General features: G+C 41.2%; 1 protein-coding gene across 5 annotated transcripts in view; it reads left to right on the top strand.

Annotated features, from left to right (window-relative positions):
• Kdm3b (lysine (K)-specific demethylase 3B) overlaps nucleotides 1-22,532 on the top strand; it is a gene marked incomplete at its 5' end in the record, with an annotated part of 71,970 nt that overhangs the window by 31,619 nt on the left and 17,819 nt on the right. For 3 of the 5 annotated variants that reach the window (XM_013512960.1, XM_013512959.1, XM_013512962.1), the window contains 7 exon segments: nucleotides 394-1,633; nucleotides 2,458-2,659; nucleotides 6,376-6,590; nucleotides 7,565-7,717; nucleotides 13,804-13,857; nucleotides 19,769-19,876; nucleotides 20,686-20,813. In XM_013512960.1, the coding sequence (XP_013368414.1) occupies nucleotides 394-1,633; nucleotides 2,458-2,659; nucleotides 6,376-6,590; nucleotides 7,565-7,717; nucleotides 13,804-13,857; nucleotides 19,769-19,876; nucleotides 20,686-20,813 (2,100 nt within the window). 5 annotated transcript variants of the gene reach the window in all.

The following is a 22,532-nucleotide window of genomic DNA, read 5'->3' as shown; positions in this document are numbered from 1 at the left end:
TTCAAAGTCGTTGAGGTAAATTGATGCTACACAGGTCACTGGTATATTTCAAAGTAAAAGTTGATGTCTGTTTGGGAATTCTCTTCCCAGTTCCCTGCTAGTCTCTCTGCTCCAAACCCTAAGATACTGAGAAACCTGTGCGGCTTCCTGTCAGCAACCACTGATGAGTAGTGACCAAAGGGCTGGCAGCTGGGATGATGCCCTGCTACCTCTGTGGCAGCTTCCTTCCCCACCAGTGCTGATGAGATCCACTTGTAAGAGCAGATCTGTGGAACTGAGGAGGAGAAGTTGACTGACACACAGAAGTGCTGATTTGGTGATAGCAGGAAGGAGGCAAGTTTGTTAGGTCGCCATGAGAAACTGCATCACTAACCCAAGCTTACTTCCTTTCAGATTTCAAGAAACTCTATTCTGGGCTCTTCCGGATTTGGAGCATCTCCCCCAAGTCTATCGCAACCTTTGACTTTTGGAAGTGGACGGAGTCAGTCCAATGGGGTTCTAGCCACAGAGAACAAACCTTTGGGCTTCTCCTTTGGTTGTGGCTCTGCACCAGAGTCCCAGAAAGACTCTGATCTCTCCAAAAACTTGTTTTTTCAATGCATGTCCCAAACTTTGCCCACCAGTAACTACTTCACTACGGTTCCGGAGAGTTTGGCTGATGATTCCTCTAGTCGGGACTCATTCAAGCAAAGCCTTGAGAGCCTGAGCTCAGGCCTGTGTAAAAGCAGAGCTGCTCTTGGAGCAGACATGAAGCTAGGCTCTAAGGCTGGTGGCTCTGTGGACCGGAAAGTGCCTGCGGAGTCCATGCCCACCCTCACTCCAGCCTTCCCACGGAGCCTCCTAAGTACCCGCACTCCAGAGAGTCATGAAAATCTATTTTTACAGCCCCCCAAACTGTCCCGAGAAGAGCCTTCTAACCCTTTCCTGGCATTTGTGGAGAAGGTTGAACACAGTCCTTTCAGCAGCTTTGTATCTCAGGCATCAGGTAGCTCTGCTACCACTGTCACCTCCAAGGCAGCACCCAGCTGGTCCGAGCCTCACTCCTCCACAGATTCGGCATCTTTAACAAAGAAGAAGCCCCTCTTCATTACAACTGACTCCTCCAAGCTGGTGCCTGGTGTTCTGGGCTCTGCTCTTAGCACCGGGGGCCCAAGCCTCTCTGCCATGGGGAATGGCCGCTCCAGCTCACCCACCAGCAGCCTCACCCAGCCCATAGAGATGCCTACTCTCTCCTCCAGCCCCACAGAGGAAAGGCCACCTGTGGGGCCTGGGCAGCAGGACAATCCCCTCCTCAAAACCTTTAGCAATGTCTTTGGCAGGCACTCAGGCGGTTTTCTGTCCTCCCCAGATTTTTCACAGGAGAACAAAGCTCCCTTTGAAGCTGTGAAAAGGTTCTCACTGGATGAGCGAAGCTTGGCTTGCAGACAGGACTCAGACTCCAGCACCAACAGTGACCTGTCAGATTTGAGTGACTCTGAGGAGCAGCTGCAGGCAAAGACTGGCCTAAAGGGGATTCCAGAGCACCTGATGGGGAAGCTGGGCCCCAATGGAGAGCGTACTGCTGAATTGTTGCTGGGCAAGGGCAAGGGGAAGCAGACTCCCAAGGGCCGGCCTCGGACCGCCCCCCTGAAAGGTGATCCTGCCAGGGCTGTCTGCAAGCTTTGCTCTGGCACTAGCCTTGAAAGCTTGTGCTCTTGTGTGGTAGAGGTCCTCATTTTAATGGCAAGTTCTACAGTTTCATACATTACAAAGCCAAAAGGGCCAGGCAGAGGCTCTTGCTACCCCAGTGCAAGGCGCAGGGCAGGCTCTCACCTGTAACAGCACTGTGAGAGGACCATCCATCCACGCGAGAGTCTTGACTTCCATCGTCAGTCTGTTACTTTCAGTCAAGAACTATGTCCCTGTGTTTATCTAATTTCTTCCTACTTTATCCTTTTAAAATGTACCTTAGAGAGTTATTGAAAACTGGTTTCCATCCCCACATGGAGACTTTGTGGACTTGAAGCAGAGATTTCATCTGCCTTGGTTGCACCTCTCTGGAACATACATAAGAATTTTAGAACCTCCACAAAATCCATTAACTTATGATGGAGGTTATGATCCAGAGTGGGTAACAGAAAGTGTGGTGGTGAGAGTAACCATTCTCATTAGGAGCGATAGCTTGTAGGAGGCCTACTCTTGATTAACAGAGTAGCCTCCAGTCCTAAGGGACTAGAGGCAGATGTCACCACCCCCCCAACCCCCGCACGCAGTGGTTTCAGCACACGGTGCGCTTCCTACAAGTTCTCTGCGTGGATCTTAGTTCCCAATTAAAGCCCCTTGGCTCCCTGCTGTCCCTTTCTTGGTACAAAATGGGTAGCAGCCCAGATCAGGACAAATGTCTGTTCCAAGAGGATTGTGTTATGAGGTTCTATTTAAACATCTCGCAACAGCCTTTTCTTCTCCCTCTTGCCTTAGTTGGCCAGTCAGTGCTGAAAGATGTGAGCAAAGTGAAGAAGCTGAAGCAGTCCGGAGAACCCTTCCTGCAGGATGGGTCGTGCATCAACGTGGCCCCTCACCTGCATAAGTGTCGTGAGTGCCGCCTGGAGCGGTATCGGAAGTTCAAAGAGCAGGAGCAAGATGACTCAACTGTGGCCTGCCGCTTCTTTCACTTCCGGAGGTACTCAGACGTCTCTCTCTGCCTTCATTCCCTGCTTTCATACAGAAGCACATAACTGCCCTGCTTCCTCTGAGTCTATAAGCACACTCCACCGTCTTCCTACTGTCCATAACGCCTTCGCTGTCCATGTCTGTGCCGGGATTCTGCCACTGCAGTCACTAAATTGTTGGGAGTATAACATGACGTGTGGTTTTTGTCCTTGGAGAGTTGGAACAATATTAGCTGCAGCCCTGTTATTCTTTGAGTTCTTTCTAACTTGAGTTTGAAGCCAGGAGTATAAACAGAATGAAACCATTTTATATTATGAATCTGCCTGATCATTTACCCCTCTTTAGTGCTAGAATAACTTGATATACATGGTGGCAGTAGGAGAAAGTATTAGGAGTAAGATAGGTATGTATGTGATAATGGGTATTGAAGCCAGGGCTTCAGATTTTTAAATTTTGACATAGGGTCTCATGGAGTTGCCCAGATTAGGCTTAAATTTAAGATTCCAGAGAGTCCGGATATCACTATGCCTGGCTCTTTTTCTTTTTCCTTTCTTTCTTTTTTTTTTTTTTTTTTTTAGATAGGGTGTTGCTATGTAGCCCAGGGTGGCCTCGAACTCACAGCAGTTCTCCTGTTCAGCCTTTCAAGTGCTGAGATTACAGGTGTGTGTGGCTTTTTTTTTTTTTTACTGCTTTCTTTTTTAAGATGGGTTCTTGCCATACTGCCCAGGCTGGCCCTGAATGGGTGGGCACAGTGATGCTTTTGCCCCAGCTTCCAGGAGAGCTTGGGTAAACATCTTTGAAACAAAATCCTGAATGTTCCTTGCTTTTACCAAATAACTGCTGTCTGGTCACTTTTCCTTTTTTGGTAAATACTTACTAAGTATTTACCTTGTATCAGCAGTTATTCTGAACATTGAGAATATTGCATTGAGTAAAACATCAAATTTAAGCAAGAGCAAAGAATCACAGGTCTAGATTTTAAAGGGCTGCTCCAGGCTTTTACTTTGAATACATCGTTGGAACTCATGAGCTCACTGAGTGACACTAATGTCTTTTGGTTTTTCTTTTAGATAGGGTCTCACTGTATGAACTAGGCTGACCTTGAACTCTTGGTGATCCTCCTGCCTCAGCGTCCTGAATGCTGGGATTCAGGTGATCATCACCACAATCAGCTCTAGTTAATGTTTTAAAAGGCCACTGAGAATAAGTTATGGAGACAAGGATAGAAGTACAAAGATATTAGGAGACTTAAAATTATCGAAGTGTGAAAGGTAGTGGCTTTAGACCAAAATGATAGCAATGTAGATTGTAAGAAGGGGCTAGATTCTTCCCCTTCTGCTTTTTTTTTTTTTTTTTCTTTTTGAAACAGGGCTTGCTATGTAGTTCAGGCTGGCCTTAAACTCACTTTGTAGCCCAGTCTAGTTTCAAACTCAAAACAACCCTCCTGCCTCAGCCTCCCGAGTGCTAAGATTATAGGTGTGCGCCACCATGCCCAGCAGGGGCTGGATTCTAAATGTCTTTGGTTGTTTTTGAAACAGGGTCTTGCTGTATAGTGCAGGCTGACCTTGAACTCTCTTAGGTAGCCCAGGCTGGCTTCAAACTCCACTTTAGCCTCCTGAGTGCTGGGATTACAGGTGTGCACCACCACTTCTTGCCAAATGTATATTTGAAGGCAGAGTGCACATAGTTACCTGATGTAGAGTATGAAAGAAAGAAAAGGTGAGGCAGGAGGATCACCAAGAGTTCAAGGTCAGCCTAGTTCATACAGTGAGACCCTATCTAAAAGAAAAACCAAAAAACATTAGTGTCATTGTACAGTGCTTGGCCTGAGAACTAAAAAAAGAATGGGATTGCCATTTATGGATAAGGACATTTCTTAGGGAAAATCAGGTTTGGGGAGGGAAAATGAGAAGTTTAAATTTAGGCATGTTAAATTTGAACTCCCCAGTTAGATTTCCAGATGGAGATATTGGGAGGGCAGCTGGATCTTCACCTGTAGAGTTAAAGGAAGAAGTCTAGCCTGGAGGCACCAGTTTTGATAGCCCAGGTATTTAAAGCCTGTAGTCAATTGAGACTGTCTCAGTTAGTATAGAGAAAGAGAAGACTTCCACGAAATAAGCTCTGACACTCTAGTGTTTGAAGCTGGGAAATACGAGAAGGAACTAGTAAAGGGAACTGGGAAAAGACAGTTTGACCCAAGACAAAAAAACCACTGAGGTAGCAGGAGAACTAGGGATTGAGCCAGCTATCTTGGAAGACAAGTAAAGAAAGTTTCTAGGAAGGAATAATGAACTGTGTCAAATGCCAACACATCATATGAGATAAGAACTGGAAGTGACCATTTATCGTAGCAAGATTGAATGATCTGATCAAAAGTAGTGTTTGTCGATTAGTAGGTAAAATATTAGTTTGTAGAGGATGAAGAACAAATGTAAAAGGAAAGAACTGGTGATGAGTGTAGATAATTCTTTGAAGAAAACTTGCAGCTACACCTGGTGGCACACACCTATAATCCCAGCACTTGGGAGGTTGAAGCAGGAAGATTGCTGTGAATTTGAGGCCAGCCTGGGCTACAAAATGAGTTCAGGCCTAGCCTGAAATACATAGCGAGACCCTGTCTCAAAAAGTCAAAAAAAAAAAAAAAATTAAAATGTAGTCCTACAAACAGATAAATGGAGGAGGATATAGCGTCATGTGGATGTATGTAATAGAAATCATAGCCGGGTGTGGTGGCACACACCTTAATCCCAGCACTTGGGAGGCTGAGGGAGGAAGATCGTTGCAAGTTCGAGACCAGCCCGGGCTACAAAGTGAGCCCAACGCCAGCCTGAACTGCCTAGCAAGACCCTGTCTCAAAAAAAAAAAACCCCAAAAATTAAAATGATGGTTTGACCCAGGTATGATGGGGACCAGGAATATAGCTCTGCAGCATAAGTGCTTACTTGGCAAGCCTGAGGTCATGATTGCCGGTACAAAAAAAAAAAAACCAAAAACCAGGTATGATGGTGTATACACCTGTAATCCCAGCACTTGGGAGGCTAGGGTAGGAGGATTGTTGCAATATGGAGACCAGCCTGAACTGCATAGTAAGACCCTATCTCAAAAAGATAAAAAACCATAAAATGATAGGTTGGTAGAGAGGGAAATAGATGATGGAGAAAAGAGAGGACAGAATTAGAAGAGGAATATCTTTGGATCAGGAAAGGGGATGGGATAGAGATAGAGATGCTGGTCTTTGCTGGAACATCAGAGTAGCAGGAGAGCAAATGGAGCACATGGGCCCACTTGCAGGAAGATGTGGCCTTAGGGTGGTGGGAGCTTGTGGACGGTCGCTTCTGGCTCCTACATTCTCAGTGGACTAGGTAGCCAGTCCACTTAAATGGGGAAGATAATGTGTATCTGCTGGTTCAGCATCTACAGAGTTAACTACGGATGAAAATGTATTTAGGGTTCCAAGTATACTGAACCTGTTTTCTTATCATTATACAGAACAGTATCACAACTATTTACATAGCATTAACGTTACCTTAGGTATTGTAAATACTCTAAAGATGACTCAAAATATATGGAAGGATGTGTAAGTTATATGCAATTCTTGCATTTTATATTAGAGACTTGAGCAACTGCAGGCTTTAGCAGCTGGGGGAGGGCAGGAGTGTGGCCTGGAACCAGTCTCCTTGGATCTCAAGGGATGACCATATTTAACTGTCTATTTTCCTATCTCAGGTTGATCTTCACTCGAAAAGGGGTACTTCGTGTGGAGGGGTTTCTAAGCCCTCAGCAAAGTGACCCGGATGCCATGAACCTGTGGATTCCCTCTTCCTCACTAGCAGAAGGGATAGACCTAGAGACCTCAAAATACATCCTGGCCAATGTTGGGGACCAGTTCTGTCAGCTTGTAATGTCTGAAAAGGAAGCCATGATGATGGTGGAGCCACACCGTAAGGCACCCTCTTGCTTGTCTTCCAAACACTGCTAGTTGGAAACTTTGATTCCTCACATGAAGGAAGGAGAGGAAGATGGCATTTTCAGTGTATGAATTAGACCAGTAAGATTCCTGTGTATAGCATCCTATAGCTAAGGCTTTAACTACATCCAACAGACTTTGTTCTTTCAGGTTTTGACAGTTATAAAACCAAAAGTTCCTTTCTGCTTCTCTTTCATTCCGTCATACAACTGCCATCACATACATTTGGATTTCCATTTGGGTTTTGTTGACCCTGAGTGTTCTCAGTTTGCTTTGAATTGATTTGTGGTAGTAAGCAATATTCCATGGTTTGTGACTAGATGAAGTCCTACTGGGTGCTATGTTCATATCTAGAACCAGCGCTATTCAGGTGTTTATACTTTTCATGTCTGCAAAGTCTTTAAGATAATGTATGCTATTGGCAAACCAAAGGAAATTATACTGTGAGATACTTCAAGAAAAGAATCCTCTTATTTCAAGCTCTCCCCAGTTGAAAAATTTACAGTATCTTTGTGTGTGTGTGTAGCAGTACTATGAAATGAACCCAGGGCCTCACACTGAGCTACATTCCTATCCTTTTTTATTTACTTATTTTTATTATTTTGAGATAAAGCCTTTCCATATTATGTTGCCAGGTTGTCCTCAAACTTGGGGTCCTCTTGCCTCAGTCTCCAGTGTAGCTGTAATCACCACTAAGCCCAACTTTATAGTGTTTTAAGTGACAACATATAGCATTAATTCCCTAGTAACACTATGTTATTGTGTCCTTGTATTACTCCAAGATGTTGGCATACTAGAAATGCCTTGTGTTTTGTTTCTTTTATAATTATAAAAATACAAAGTTCATGAATCTGCTAGGCAAGATTATTTGAGTGAGGATCAGTAGATTTGTGACCTTTCGATCAGGATATTCAATGCCAACAGTTTTCCTCTTCCTCTTTTCACCAGAGAAAGTGGCATGGAAGAGAGCTGTGCGTGGAGTGCGGGAGATGTGTGATGTGTGTGAAACAACTCTGTTCAACATCCACTGGGTTTGTCGCAAATGTGGATTTGGGGTCTGCCTTGACTGTTACAGGCTCAGGAAAAGCCGTCCTCGCAGTGGTAAGCAAAAATTATCCTAAATAGTTCTAAAGGTAACCTGTAAGTGTGTGTCAATGGAGTTTTAAGACTTAAATATTGAAAAAAATACAGGCTTATACCCCCTTGTATTTTATTATATTTTTATTTTATTGTATTTTTAAAAATTGATTGGTATTTTTAGAGACAAAGTTTCACTATATATTATAGGCTGGCCTTGAATTCACGGTGATCCTTCTACCTCAGTCTCCTGAGTGCTGGGATTACAGGCGTGCACCACTATGCCTGGCTGTACCCCCTTTTTAAACTGTTTAACTTCAATTATCTTGAAACTTTGACATTGCTAATACTTAGCCTATTGCTAAAACAAGCCAAGAAGGATTATTCCTCATCTTCCCTCTTTGTTGAGATATGATTCATATGCCCTACAATTCCCTTTTAAAGTATACAACTCAGTATTTATGTACAAGGTTGTATAACTATCATCACTAACTTGATTTTCATTACCCTCCTAAGAAAACCTCATTTAGCAAGGGAGCAGTTAGCAACCACTCCCTATTCCTCCCTCACCCAGCCCTTGGCCTCCACTACACTAGTTTCTGTCTCTATAATTTTGCCTGTTCTGTTCATGTCATATAAATGAAATCATATAGACTGGTGATGTAGCTCGGTGGTAGAGCACCTGCCTAGAATGTGTGAGGCCCTGGATTCAATCTCTAGCACTACAAATAAGAAAGAAAGAATCAGAAGCCCAAAGCCTTCTGTGACTGATTTCTTCCACCTAGCATAATACTTTAAGGTTTTAGTCATGTAAGCAGAGTGTGGTGACACACAACTGTCACCCCAGTACTAGAGAAGTTGAAGCAGGAGGATTTCTAGGAGTTTGAGGCCAGCCTGGGGTACATAGTGAGTTCAAAGTCAGCCTGGGCTACAAAGTGCGATCCTACTTCAAAAAAATCCAAAATGAATAAATAAAGTTTTATTTATATAATAGCACATGCTGATAATTCATTCCTGAGCTGGGTATAGTGGCACACATCTATAGTCTCAGGACTCAGAGAAGAGACAAGAGAACTACAGTGAGTTCAAAGGCCAGCCTGGGAGCCACTCTTTACATTTTTCTGTTACATTTGATTTTTATTTGTAGGCTTTATATCTCTGTAACTTTTCTTCCCAGGTATTGTAGTTCAGGGAAAATAGGAAGAGTGTGGGGATGGAAAAGTGGTGAAAGTCTGCTCCTGACTGATATTTTTGCTCTGTTTTGTTTTGTTTTCCTACAAAAAAAAAAAAAGGCCACCCTGAACTATGTAGCTAGACCCTGTCTCATAAAACCAAAAACAACTGAGTGTAGTGGCACATACCTATAATCCCAGTACTTGGAGGCTGGGCTACATAATAAGTGTGAGGCCAGCCTGACTACATAGAGAGACCCTGTCTTAAAAAAAAAAAAAATAAACAAAAGGCAAAACCAAGAAAAAAACAAAAAACAAAAAACAAAAATTCCTTTGTACTCTCAAGTAATATTCCACTATATGGATATCCTGCATTGTGTCCGTCAAATGATGGGTATCTGGGTGATCTCTGTCTTTAGCTATTGTGAATAGTGCTTTTATAAGCATTTGTATACAGGTGTTTATCTTTTTGTTTTTTGTTGTTGAGAGAGAGTCTCACTGTATAGTGTAGTTCAGGCTGGCTTTTAACCCCTGGCAGTCCTCTTGCCTCAGCCTCCTGAGTGTTGAAATTACGGGTGTGCAATTAAAAACTGTTTGGCTTTAGTCTGGTGCAGCTAAGTAACAAGCAGATCAGTTTGAGTTTTTGTTTTGTTTTGTTTTTTGTTTTGTTTTTTTTTACAGTACCAGGGATCGAACTCATGACGTTGCACTTGTTGGTCAGGCACTGTGTCACTGAGCTAAATCCCCAGCCCCGATCAGTTTGATTTTTCTGATGCTTACTTCACACTTTGCTTAGGGCAGCACCAGAGATACTTTGTGCAGATATTTGTGTGGAACTTTGTTTGAAATTTTCTTGGCTCTGCCTAGGAACTGCTGACTCAAACACTTCTACATTTAATCTTTTATCTTTATTTTGGGGTGCTACACAACTGTAGTTTCTGCTGCTTGGGAGGCTGAGGCAGGAGAATCACCTGAGCTCAGGAGTTTGAGGCCAGCCTAGCAAGACCTTGTCTGAAAAAATAATTTTACAAAGAAAAAATGTTGAGGAACTTACAAATTGTATATCAAAGTAATTGTGCCATTTTACAATCCCACCAGCAGTGTGTGAGGGTTCCAGTTTCCTACATTATTACTAGCACTTGTTGTTGTCTCTTCTTGGTTTTATACCCTTCATAGTGGCAAGGTAGTTACAGCTCATCCTGTGTTTTTATTTGCAACTCTCTGATGACTGTTGATGCTGAGTGTCTTTTCAGTGTTTGTTGTCCATTTGCTTGTCTTTTTTGAAGAAATGTGTATTCACATCCTTTGTTTGCCTTGATTCGTGCTTTATCTTGTATGTCAAGGATCCCTGCCTTTTGACCTTATCCATTTTTTCCTCTTCAGAGATTCAGTATAACCATTATAACTGCCTTTTTAGATATTAGGCTGCTGGAATTTGAAACCTGCTTCCACATATTATTATACCAATCATGGTATTCTGGGCTACTTAATCTCTCAGAGTCTCAGTTTCCTGTCTGTAAAATGGGTAGTAGCAGTACTTCCTTCACAGCATTGTTTTGAGTATTAAAGGAGTTGTTGGATATAAAGTGATTATGTAGGATCCAACACTCCTTGTGTTCCAGAAGTGTTAGCTCCTGCCCATGGCAATTACCGTCTTGTCATAACAACAAGGAAACTAGCTAAGACGCGTGAAGTCAGAGCTGCTGACATTGGGCATTGGGCAGCAAAGGACCGTGATACCTCCAGGGAGAAACAGGGCTGCCCCAGCTTAGGGTCAGAGGGAGTATCTAGGCTGTCACATATGGAAGGGAGCAGGAATAGAGCCTGGCAGCCTTCCTGAGTTGAGACAGAGGTTAGAGTGAGAAGAGTGAGGTAGAGCATTGAAGAGAAGTGAGCTTTGTACACACAGAAAATCAGAGGTCTCCATAGAGATGTTCCCCTCAATTTTTTGTCTCTGTAGTCATTTGCACATACATGACATAAAACTCCTTGAAACCCAAGAGTGAAACTGCAGAAAACAATTGACTAAGTAATTTGCAGAACTCACAATTATATTCCCATCAGCCAGAGTGAAGAGACATGTGGTAGGCTCAAAAGGGTCACACCTTAGCAATGGGATTATATACCTAGTGCTAAAATAAAAGTGTCTCTCACACTGCTATGGCAAAGTGTGAAGTAAGCTTCAGAAGAATCAAACTGATCTGCATGTTACTCAGCTGCACCAGACTAAAGCCAAACACTCTTTAAAGGATTACAACCAAATCCAGTGGCTGGGCGAGGTGGTGCACACTGTTAATCCCAGCCCTCGGGAGGCTGAGGCAGGAGGATCACTGCAAATTCGAGGCTAGCCTGAACTGCATAGCAAAACCCTGTCTCAAAAAGACAAAAAAGTTGTTAATGTTTGGGCTGAGGATCTAGCTCAGCGGCATAAGTGCTTGCCTGGCAAGCCTGAGGTCATGAGTTCTATTCCCAGTACCAAAAAGAAAAAACAAAACCAAATCCACTACCAAGAAACATAAAAGTCACAAAGCTCTACATTCAATTGTAATTATCTGATATGCAAAAAACCAGGATGATATGGTTAGTAAGCTTGAAAAAAATTAAAAATACCTAAAAATGATAATGGTGGTGCTAGTAGAAAGGGACCTTAAAGTAGCTGTTAGAAGTCCTAAAGTACCTGAGCCCTGTAACCCAGCTAGTCAGAAGGCCTGAACCAGAAGGATCACAAGTTCTAGACCAGCCTGGGCAATTTAACTTAGCAAGACCCTGTCTCAAAATTCAAAATTTTACATAAAAAAGACTAAGGATATAGCTTAGTGGTGGCATACCCCTGGGTTCAGTCCCCAGTACAGCAAAAAAAAAAATAAAAGTAAATCCTAGAAGTAAACTTAAGGCTGTAAAGGAAAATCTGAATGTGATGAGAAGAGAAATGGTATGTAAGGCTCTGTGGCAGATCCCTTGCCTGGCATGCATAGCAACCTGGGCTCAATCCCCAGCACTGAAGAAAAAAAAGAAGAAAGAAATGTAAAAGATCTAAATGAAATTCCATAAGTGAAAAATAGCTTAGAAATTTACAATGGATGAGATTAACAGCAGATTAGATACTACAGAAGAAAAATAACAATGACCCTAAAGACATAGCAATAGGGGCCAGAGATATAGCTCAAAGGCACAGCGCCTGCCCGGCAAGCACAAAGTCCTGAGTTTGATTCCCAGTACCAAAAAAAAACCCCACAAAAAACATAGCAGTAGAAGTTATCTAAGACAAAGAATTAAAAAGACTTAGATTTATAAAGAGTACCTTGTAGAGCTGCAGAATATAGTATGAGAAAGTCCACCAAAGATAAAGTTCCAGAAAGAGAAAGAGTAGGAGGGTGGAGACCAAAAAAATTTAAATAAAGCCAGAATGTTTTCAGGGGTGGTGGTGCACTTCTGTCATCCCAGCACTTGAGAGATTGAGGTAGGATGATTGCCAAAAGTTTAAGCCTAGCCTGGACTACATAGTGAGATCCTATCTCAAAAAACCAAACCAAACCAAAACAGAACCTAAAAAGTTTCCAGGTTTGATGAAAACTGTATAAATATAAAAACAGAAGAAATATCAGTGAAACCACACCAAGTACAACATAATCAAATTGCTGATTGCTGTAGAATAGTGAGAAAAAGGTTAAAAAACACATTTTTATCTACAGTAACAAAGATAAGAATGACAGTCAACTTTTTGAAAACCCTATAGGCCAGAAGACAATGGAATGACATCTTAACTATGGTGCTGAAAACAAACTATGAACCTAGAATTTGTACCAAATTTAGAATATCTATCATATATAAAGACTAAGCCAGGCATGGTGCATGGTGCATGGTGCATGCCTATAATTCCAACTAATCAAGAGGCTGAGGCAGGAGGATTACATGTTTGAGACCAGCCTGGGAAATTTACTGAGATGCTGTTTCAAAAAAAATGTATGAAAAGGGCTGGGAAGGAGCTAAGCTGTCACATGCCTAGCATGCTTAAGGCCTTGGTTCAGGCCCCAGCACTGAGGATGAGTGTGGGGGTTCAGACAAGAAAATACACTGCATCACCAGCAGATCTGTACTACAGTAAAATTAAGCATAGTATTGAGGCAGAAGAAAACAATGATATGGGAATTTGAATTCACAGAAAGGAATGAAGAACATTTTATATGGTAAGTATGTGAATAAATGGAAATGATTTTTTTCTCATTTTCTATCTTTTTCAGAAATAATTATTTAAAGCAAAATAATGTGTTGTGGGACTTGTAGTATTAAAATGTGTAACAACAGGAGCATAAAGGAAAAGAGGGAGAAGTAAATGTATAGTTTTGTAAAAGTCTTATACTATTCCAGGGTGATCAAAAATACAGTGAATGGGGCTGGGGATTTAGCTCAGCGGCACAGCGCCTAACTGGCAAGTGGAAGGTCGTGAGTTCGATTCCTGGTACCGGAAAAAAAAAACCAAAAAAAAAAAAAAAAATACTGTGAATGTTTAATGTTTTAAAAAAAGTATTACAGTAAAGGCACATTGCCATTAATCCTCCTCAAAAAAACTCCCCCTCACTTTGAACACTTATCCCATCAGTCCTGCCACTTTCTGAAGCAGTTCTGGAAGTCCTTTTCATGGTGGCTTTATGAAATGTGATTATTTTTTTAAAAATACAGTGAATAGAGCTTTTGCAAATGGGAAGGGGACCAAGAGTTGGAAGGAGCAGGGAGGGAGAGGAGGGCTAGAGGGATGGAAAAAAAAGAATTAAAATGTATTATGTACATGTACCAACTGCCCACAGTAAATGTAATCATTGTGTACTGCGAACATGTACTAATAAAAAAATACAGTGAATGCTGCTGCTGAGTGCCATCCAACAGAAAGGCAGGCTTGTAAAAACATTACAGTGTGTTCTCATCCACCTTATTCTCCAGATCTGGCACCGTGCAACTTCTGGCTCCTCCCCAAAGTCAAAATGACCATGAAAGGTAAACATTTTGAAAAAATTAAGGACATCGAGGCAGCCACTACAGCGCAACTAAAGACACAAAAGGACTTCCAGAACTGCTTCAGAAAGTGGCAAGAATGATGGGATAAGTGTGTTCAAAGCAAGGGAAGTATTTTGAGGGGGATTAATGGCGATGTGTCTTTCAGTGTAATAAATTTATTTAAACACACATTGTGAGCTAGGTGTGGTGCACCCCTGTAATCCTAGCACTCGGGAGGCTGAGGCAGGAGGATTGCTGTGAGTTCAAGGCCAGCCTGGGCTACATAGCGAGCCCAAGGCCAGCCTGAATTACAGAGTGAGAGTCTGTCTCAAAAAATAAAAATTAAAAAAAAACCACACATTGTATTTTTTACCATACCTCATATATAGTGTAATACTTGAAGAAAGGCTGTGATAAGTTGAAAAGTAATACTGTAAACCTGGAACCACTCAAAAGTAGAGAGGTTGGATAATAAGCCAAAAGTGTAGACAAAATCAAATCATAAAAAATATTAAATAATCCAAAAGAAGATAGGAAGAAATGAACCCCCAAAACAAGGGACAAATAGAAAACATTTCTAATGCTGACTATAAGAAACCTACTTTTTTTTTTAAGAAACCTACTTTAAATATAAAGACTTAAAAGTAAAAAAAGAGACAGTTATATACCATACCTAACACTATTCCAAATAACTAACTATATGAGTATCAGGTAAGTAAATTTTGAGTAAAGAGTATTAGTAAATATAGGGTGGGTCATTTCATAATAATAATGGAATCGGTTCATCAACTGGATAGAATAACTCTAAATATTTGTGTACTTGTTTGAAAGCGTATGAAGCAAAACCAATAGGATTAAAAGGGGATAGACATCCACAACTGTAATTGGAGGTTTCAAGACTTCCTTCCTTCCTTCCTTCCTCCCTCCCTTCCTTCCTTTCTTTGGTATGGGGAATCAAACTCAGGACCTTGCACTTGCCAGGCAAGTGCTGTCCCGCTGAGCTATATCCCCAGCCCAAGACCTTCTCTCAATAATTTATAGAATAGAGAAAAACAGTAAGTATATAGAAGACTTAGCACCATCAGTCAACTTGACCTAATTGATATTTATAGAATACTCTCCAACAACAACAGAATACGTGTTATTTTTTAAGTGCCCATAGAACATTTACCAAAATAGGTTATATTCTGGATTGTAAAATAAATCTCAATAAATATCAGGTGGTTAAAATGATAAAGATTATGTTCTCTGACCTGAAAAGAATTAAATTAGAAACCGCTAACAGATAATTTAAAAAGTCAGGCATGGTGGCGCATGCCTATAATCGTAGCCCTTGGGAGGCTGAGGTAGGAGTATCACCATGAGTTCAAGGCCGGCCTCAACTGCATAGCAAAACCCTGTCTCGAAAGAAAAAAAAAAAAAATCTGAAAAATTCCAAATACGTACTTTGAAATTCAGCAACACACTTTTTTGGGGGGCGGGGGGTCTTTTTGAGATAGGATCTTGCTGTGCAGTTCAGGCTGACCTTGAGCTCTCTATGTAACCAAGGCTGGTCTTGAACTCAAAATGATCCTCCTGCCTCAACCTCCCAAGTGCTGGGATTACAGGCGAGCACCACCACGCCCAGCTCACACTTCTAAATAGTTCATAGATTAAAGAAGGAATTACAGGAGAAACCAGCAATCTCCCCCAAGAAAAAGAAAGAATATAGAGAAAACAACTCATTTTATGAAGGCATTACACTAACATCAAAACCAAATATAGAATGCCTGTAATCCTAGCACTCTAGATGCTGAAGCAGGAGGCTCATGAGTTCAAGGCCAGCCTGGACTAAACAGGGAAGTCCTATTTTAAAAAAAACAAAAACAAAACAAAACTAGTAGACTTGACAAGCCAAGAAAATTTGCCCCATATCTCTTGTGAACAAAGATGTAAAAATATTTTGTCAAATTTAAGTCTAGCCAGGTATGGTAGTGCACATGGTAATCCTGACACTTAGGAAGCTGAAGCAGGAAGATCATGAGTTCAAGGCCAGCCTGGGCTACATAGCAAGTGCCTGTCTCAGAAAACAGAAGCAAAAGAGGAAAGAGGAAAGGACCATATGAGTATCTGAAGAAATACAGGAAAATATTTGTCTGAATACTTAACAAAATAGGTCATGCATTTTCAAACAAGGGTGAGAATTGGTTCTTGCTGGGGAAGACAGTCAAGGTTGAATATCCTGTACTTACATCCAGAGTAGAATGTGAGGGCTGGAGGTGTAGCTCAGCAGCAGCGTACCCACCCACACCCACAAGACCGAGGCCCAGCATGACTCAAAAAAGATAACCAGAAACAAAACAATCTGAAATTTGAAATTTTTTGAGTGCACAAAAAGTTGGAGATTTTCGGATTAGACTTGTTCAACCTATTTCACAGCTCAGACCATCCAGAGGGCCATAGTGTATAAACAGACACATAGTATACGTGGCATTAAAACTTCATAGAATGGGAGGCAATTACCAAAAAAGGCCTGAAACTGTTCTTCAGAGGGGTGATAAAGAAATACAGTCTGAGGACACTGAAGAACATATATACAGGAGGATCATACATGATATGAAAGACTTCCTTCATTTGCCTAGAATGAACAAAGCAAGGGTGTCCACTTTTGTAGCCTCTAGCCAACATTGTACTGGAGTTATTAATATAAAGAAGTAAAAGATACAAGGTTGTGCTGGGTGTGGTGACACTCACCTGTAATTCCAACACTTTGGGAGGCTGAGGCAAGAGAATCACAAGTTTGAGCTTAACATGAGCAACATAGCAACTTAGTGAGACCCTGTCCTAAAAAATAAAACAGGGTTGGGATGCAGCCCATTTTGAAGGTCCTGGGTTCAACCCCCAGTAACCCCTCCCAAAAAAAACCCCGTAAGATTAGAAAGAAGTAAAATGGTTTTTACTTTCAGACGACATGATCATGTAAAAAAGTAGTGAGATTTGTAGCATACAAAGTTAACCTCTAAAAATGTATTGTATTTGTGGGTTTTGTTTATTTTTTGTTTTTGTCTTTTTGAGACAGGGTTTCACTCTGCAGTTCAGGCTGGACTCTTAACTCCGAGCTATCCCCACCCCACCCCCCGCCCCCAGCCTCCAAAGTGCAGGGATTACAGGCATGCGCCACCACACCTGCCTGTATTTCTTTTTATAATGGCAATTGGCAGTTAGAAATTTTGAATTTAAATAGTCATTTACAGCAGCATCAAAATAATACAAAGTGGGGTTGGGGGTGTAGCTCAGTGATGGAATGCTTTCCTGATTGTTTAATCTACCAAAAAAAGCAGTGCTTAAGGATAAATTCAGCAAATATAGCCAGGTATGGTGGCACACACTTATAATCATAGCCCTTGGGAGGCTGAAGCAGGAGGATTGTTGCAACTTTGAGATCAGCCTGAGCTACAAAGTGGGCTCAAGGTCAGTTTGAACTGCGTAGCAAGACCCTGTCTCAAAGAGGCAAAAAAAAAAAAAAAAAAGTATATTGGGCTGGGGATTTAGCTCAGTGGGAAAAGCGCCTGCCTGGCAAGCGCAAGGTCGTGAGTTCGGTTCCCGGTACCGGAAAAAAACCAAAAAAAAAAAAAAAAGTATATAAGTAAATGGGGAGATGTACTATATTCATATAGAGACAAATACTAAGATGTCAGTTCTTCTAAACTGATCTGTAATTAAATATAATTTCCAACCAAAAACTCAATATGCTTTTTTTGTAGAAATTGACAGAATGGTTCTAAAATTTATATGAATCCAAAAGACCTAGAAAAAAAGCAAACAAAAAAGAACAAGGTTGGAGGACATATCCTGTTTCAGACTTACTATGATATTATAGTAGTCAATACATAAAATACTCTAGACCTAAGCATAAAACTAAGACTATAATTGTAAAATGGGAAGAAACTGTTTAAAAGGAATGATAAACTGGGTTAGGGGAAAGGAGAAAAGAAAGAAGGGAAAAGCAAAAAGAAAAAAATATATATATACAAGGTACTTAAGATACTACTAAATTCTCTTAGTTCATTGAAAAGAAAGGTTTGTGCTAATATTGTCTGGATAACCAAATGCCTATATCTTGTACTCTGAGTAATTTAAAGATAACAATATACAGTGTATTAACCATTGTTACCCTCCTATGATCTTGTTTTGAAATTTTGGGTTTTTTTTTTCTCTTTTTAAAATAAAAAAAATTTTTAAAAACCCTAAAACTAACTTCAAGAAAAATAGAGGAAGCTGGGCATGATGGTGCATGTCTGTAATCCCAGCACTCAGGAGGCTGAGGCAGGAGGATCATTTTGAGTTCAAGACCAGCCTGGGCTACAAAGTGAGCTCAAGGCCAGCTTGAACTGCACAGCAAGACCCTGTCTCAAAAAGACAAAAAAAAGAAAAAGAAAAATAGAGGAGACAATATTTATGTCTTTGGGTTAGAAAGATATTCCTTACATAGGACATGGTGCAAAAAAGTTAGTTGTCAATTTTTAAAATTCAGTCTTCAGAAGACAATGTTAAGAAATTTAAATGAGAGGCCACAGACTAGGAGGAAAGGATTGTCACTCACACTTGTAAAGGACTTGTGTTTGTAATAGATAGAGACCTCTCACAGCACAAGAACAAGAAGACACATAGCCCAGTTTTAAAATGGGCACAAACCAAAAAGTAAAAATAAAAAGGCTGGGCTTTGTGACACATGCCTGTAATCCCAGCACTTCGGAAGCTGAGTCAGGAAAATTGCTGCAAGTTTGTGGCCAGCTTTTTTTTTAAAAAAAAAATTTTTTTTAAATGGCCAAACAATTTAAACAGTGTAGACAAGTAGATAGAAAACATCATCTAGTAGGGATATGCAAATGAAAAGCATAACTAGAATGGCAAAAATTTTAAAAGCTAACAATACCAAGTGTTAGCTAGTATGTGGAGGAAATCACTCTCTTAAACATTACCAGTAGGGATGCAGATTGGTTCCATCTCTTTAGAAAAGAGTATGGCTTCTCTTAAAGGTTAAAAAGTTAAAACATGACTGTGTGACTGGGCATCTGACTCCTAGATTATTTACAAAAGAAATGAAAGCATATCTACACAAAAATTTGTACATGAATATTTCTGGCAGCTTTATTCATGCTAGTGAAAAAATTAGAAGCAATCCAGGTATCTGCCAGCTAATGCATAGATAACTTTGTGGTATATCCATACATGGAATACTACTGAGCTATAAAAAGGAATTAATTTACTGATACTGCAATAGTTCATCTATATGAATTTCAAAAGTATTTATGATGACAAAAAAAAGCTAACACAAATGATTATACTCTGTATGCCTACTGGTTTGTTTGGTGGGTTTGGGGTTTTTTGTTTCTTTTGAAATAGAGTTTTACTGCCTAAGCCAGGCTGGCGTGGAACAAGGAACTCACCACCTAGCTCAGGCTGGCATCAAACTCACAATCCTTCTGCCTCAGCCTCCCCACTGCTGGGAATACAGGTATACGCCATTGTGCTGAGCTGTATGTTTCCACCTATACAAAATGCTAATTAGTGTTAGAAATTCTGATTTAGTGCTAGAAGATTGATCAGTGGTGGCCAAGATTGAAGGAAAACCATTAACCTTCAAGAGCACAAGGGAACTTTTGGAGACAGGACAGAAGTGTTCTGTATCATGATGATGGTAGTATTCATACAGCTGGATACATTCATTGAAACTCATTGAAGTACACACTTGCAGTTGTTAGTTTATTAAATGTAAATTGTACCAGAGTAAAGCCTATATTTTGAAAGTTAGCTCTTACCAAATCTTTCGTCATGAGAAAATTGGTTTTGGGATTCTGAAACTTGTCACCAAGAGGGACCTATCTTGTGATCCTAATGAATTAAGTGAAATCATTCTTTTGTGTTTCAGAGACAGAGGAGATGGGTGACGAAGAGGTTTTCTCTTGGTTAAAGTGTGCAAAGGGGCAGTCCCATGAGCCAGAGAATCTTATGCCCACACAGATCATCCCTGGCACTGGTGAGGAAATGTCTTTGTAAATTTTTTGGGAAAAGTGTTTCGGTTTTGGGGGAGATTTGTTGTTGCTGTTTGGGTTTTTTTTTTTTTTTTTAAACAGGATCTTGCTCTGTAATTCAGGCTGTCTTTAAACTTACTATGTAGCCCAGGCTGGCCTTGACCTCACAGTAATCTCCTAAGTGCTGGGATTGCAGGCATGCGCCTCCATGCCTGGCTCGAAGGACGTGTTAAGAGTGCATATAGTGGCTGGGCATGGTGGCGTATGCCTGTAATCCCAGCACTTGGGAGGCTGAGGCAGGAGGATTGTCATGAGTTTGAGACAAGCCTGAGCTACCAAGTGAGCTCAAGGCCAGTCTGAACTGCATAGCGAGACCCTGCCTCAAAAAGACCAAAAAAAGAGTGCATATAGCTAGTCCACAGTCTGCTCCCCGTTTCTGGTGATAGGACCTCATCACAGTTCCATATATCATGTTACGTTCCTGTGATTGGCTGGACCAGAATGAAATAGCCAGTCCTTAGGCTTCCAACAAGACTGCTGGTTTTAGATTTATAAAAATCTAACTTAAAGCTGGGCATGATGGCATATATCTGTAATCCTGACGCTGTGGAAGGCTGAGGCAAGCAGATCTCTGCTGAGTTTCAGGCCAGCCTGAACTACATAATAAGACTCTCTTAAAAAAAAAAAAAGAAGAATAAAGGCAGTCCCTGTGTGGAAATGGGTTAAGGATTGAGGGTAACAATATAAAGTCAGTCCATGGTCCAACACATGGTACATACAACTGAACCAATATTAATTATTGTCCTTTTTTCAGCTCTTTACAATATTGGAGATATGGTACATGCTGCCAGGGGCAAGTGGGGCATTAAAGCAAACTGCCCTTGTATTAGTCGGCAGAACAAATCTGTGCTGAGACCTGCCGTTACCAACGGGATGTCCCAGGTAAAGTGGTGTATGTGGGTGTAGCTTCAATTCTTAATACTAAAAATGCCCTATTTTCAGTTGGGTTGTGCTAGGCTTCTGTAGGATTCCTGGGGAATTAGGGAATGAGGAAGCCTTCTAGAGAAAGCCCAGAAAAATGTACTTAGATTTTAGTTCCCTCTGACTGGTGCGGTTTCTCTTCATTCATCTTAAAACCAATTCAGGCTTGGGTGATAAATAACATGGTACTTTTGTATCTTGTGAAGATGTCGGGGTCTTTGTGGATGAAGAGAATAGAAAAGGTTAGCAGAACCTAAGAAGGTACATGGTTCCTATCAGTGGGTTCATCTGAGGTACAGAAGACACTGGCCCAAGTTGTTGGGTTTTTTCTCCCCTGAAAGCAACTCCAAGTCTACAGAGATGGTGATTTTGCCATTGCTGTGTGAGTAACTGAGTTCATTCTGATTTGAAGCTACTTTGAACATGCAGGAGCTTTGTTGTTTGGGTTTTTTTGTTTGTTTTGCTTCTGGTTTTGGTTTTGGTTCTGGTGTTTGAAGCAGAGTCTCACTATATAGTTCAGGCTGGCCTTGAACTCATAGCTGTCGTCCTGCCTCAGTACTCACTATCACAGATATGTTTTTTAAAGAATCCGCAACTATTGCAGGTACAATGGCAGATACCTATAATCCTAGATACTCAGGAGGCTGAGGCAGAAAGATTACAAATTTTAATCCAGTCTGGGTAATTTAGTGAGACTCTGTCTCAAACTGAAAAAGGACTAGGGATGTAGCTCAGCACTCCCTGGGGTCAGTCCCCAGTGCTCCTCCCCAAAAGCCGCAACATACTGCTTGCTGCTTATATTTTAAAGCCCTTCTAGGACCATCACTAACATATACTCCTTGATAAAAGCCTAAGGGGTTAATGTTGAGAGATCTGGAGATACATTTTCAGAAGAGTTGATATATTAGAGCAAATAATTTGGAAAGCTGAGGAATGTGGTAGAGTAATAAACATCTACTGATGTGTGGTAGTGCAACAGCAAGCAGAAACACCAAACGACATTCAGGATTTGGAGGCAGATTTATTTTACATCAACAGGCACTGATCGAGATCATTCCCACAATATCAGGCCCTGATCTCTGGAGGTCTAGGACTTATATGAGATAAGCAAGCAGGAAATACAGAGGCAGAATGGCTTGTCAACTGGGGATTGGTTTATACAGTGGGCATAATAGTGACCAGCCGTTTCTAAGAGTCAGGAGAACTGGGACTGGAGCAGGAACAACAAACTGAAGCATACCGGCTGGGATGGTGGGAGCATTTTCTCTACATTTCGCCTCTCTTTTCATTTCCCCAGCAAAGATTTGCTGGGCCTATTAAGAGACATAATTTAGGCCCGTCTGTTCTGTAATTTCACTCTGGCAAGGGAATGAGGAAGCTAATCTGATCTAAGGAGAGTGTCCAGTGTGTCTTGGATGCTCATCAAATCTTGGTTAAGTATTTGATTGATTGTTCTGTTCTCTTGGGGCAATCGTCCATAGAGTTTAATTTAAAAAAAAAAAAAACATGCCAGCTGCGAAAGCAAGGACTGGGGCTAGTAGAATCCAGTTCTGTTAACAAAAACCACAGCTATGGTAGGAGCTAGTGGGGGAGCAGGGAAGCAAGGACTGGGATAAGCAGCCTGAAAAGACACAGAAAGCAAGAGGAATAGATATGGAGCAATCCTATGAATGATGTCCT

This window comes from Chinchilla lanigera, unplaced genomic scaffold (assembly GCF_000276665.1).
Source record: "Chinchilla lanigera isolate Chin_1 unplaced genomic scaffold, ChiLan1.0 scaffold00017, whole genome shotgun sequence".
NCBI classification, from domain to species: domain Eukaryota; kingdom Metazoa; phylum Chordata; class Mammalia; order Rodentia; family Chinchillidae; genus Chinchilla; species Chinchilla lanigera.
The sequence above is the reverse complement of the archived record's forward strand: the minus strand, read 5'-3'. Positions and strand labels throughout refer to the sequence as shown.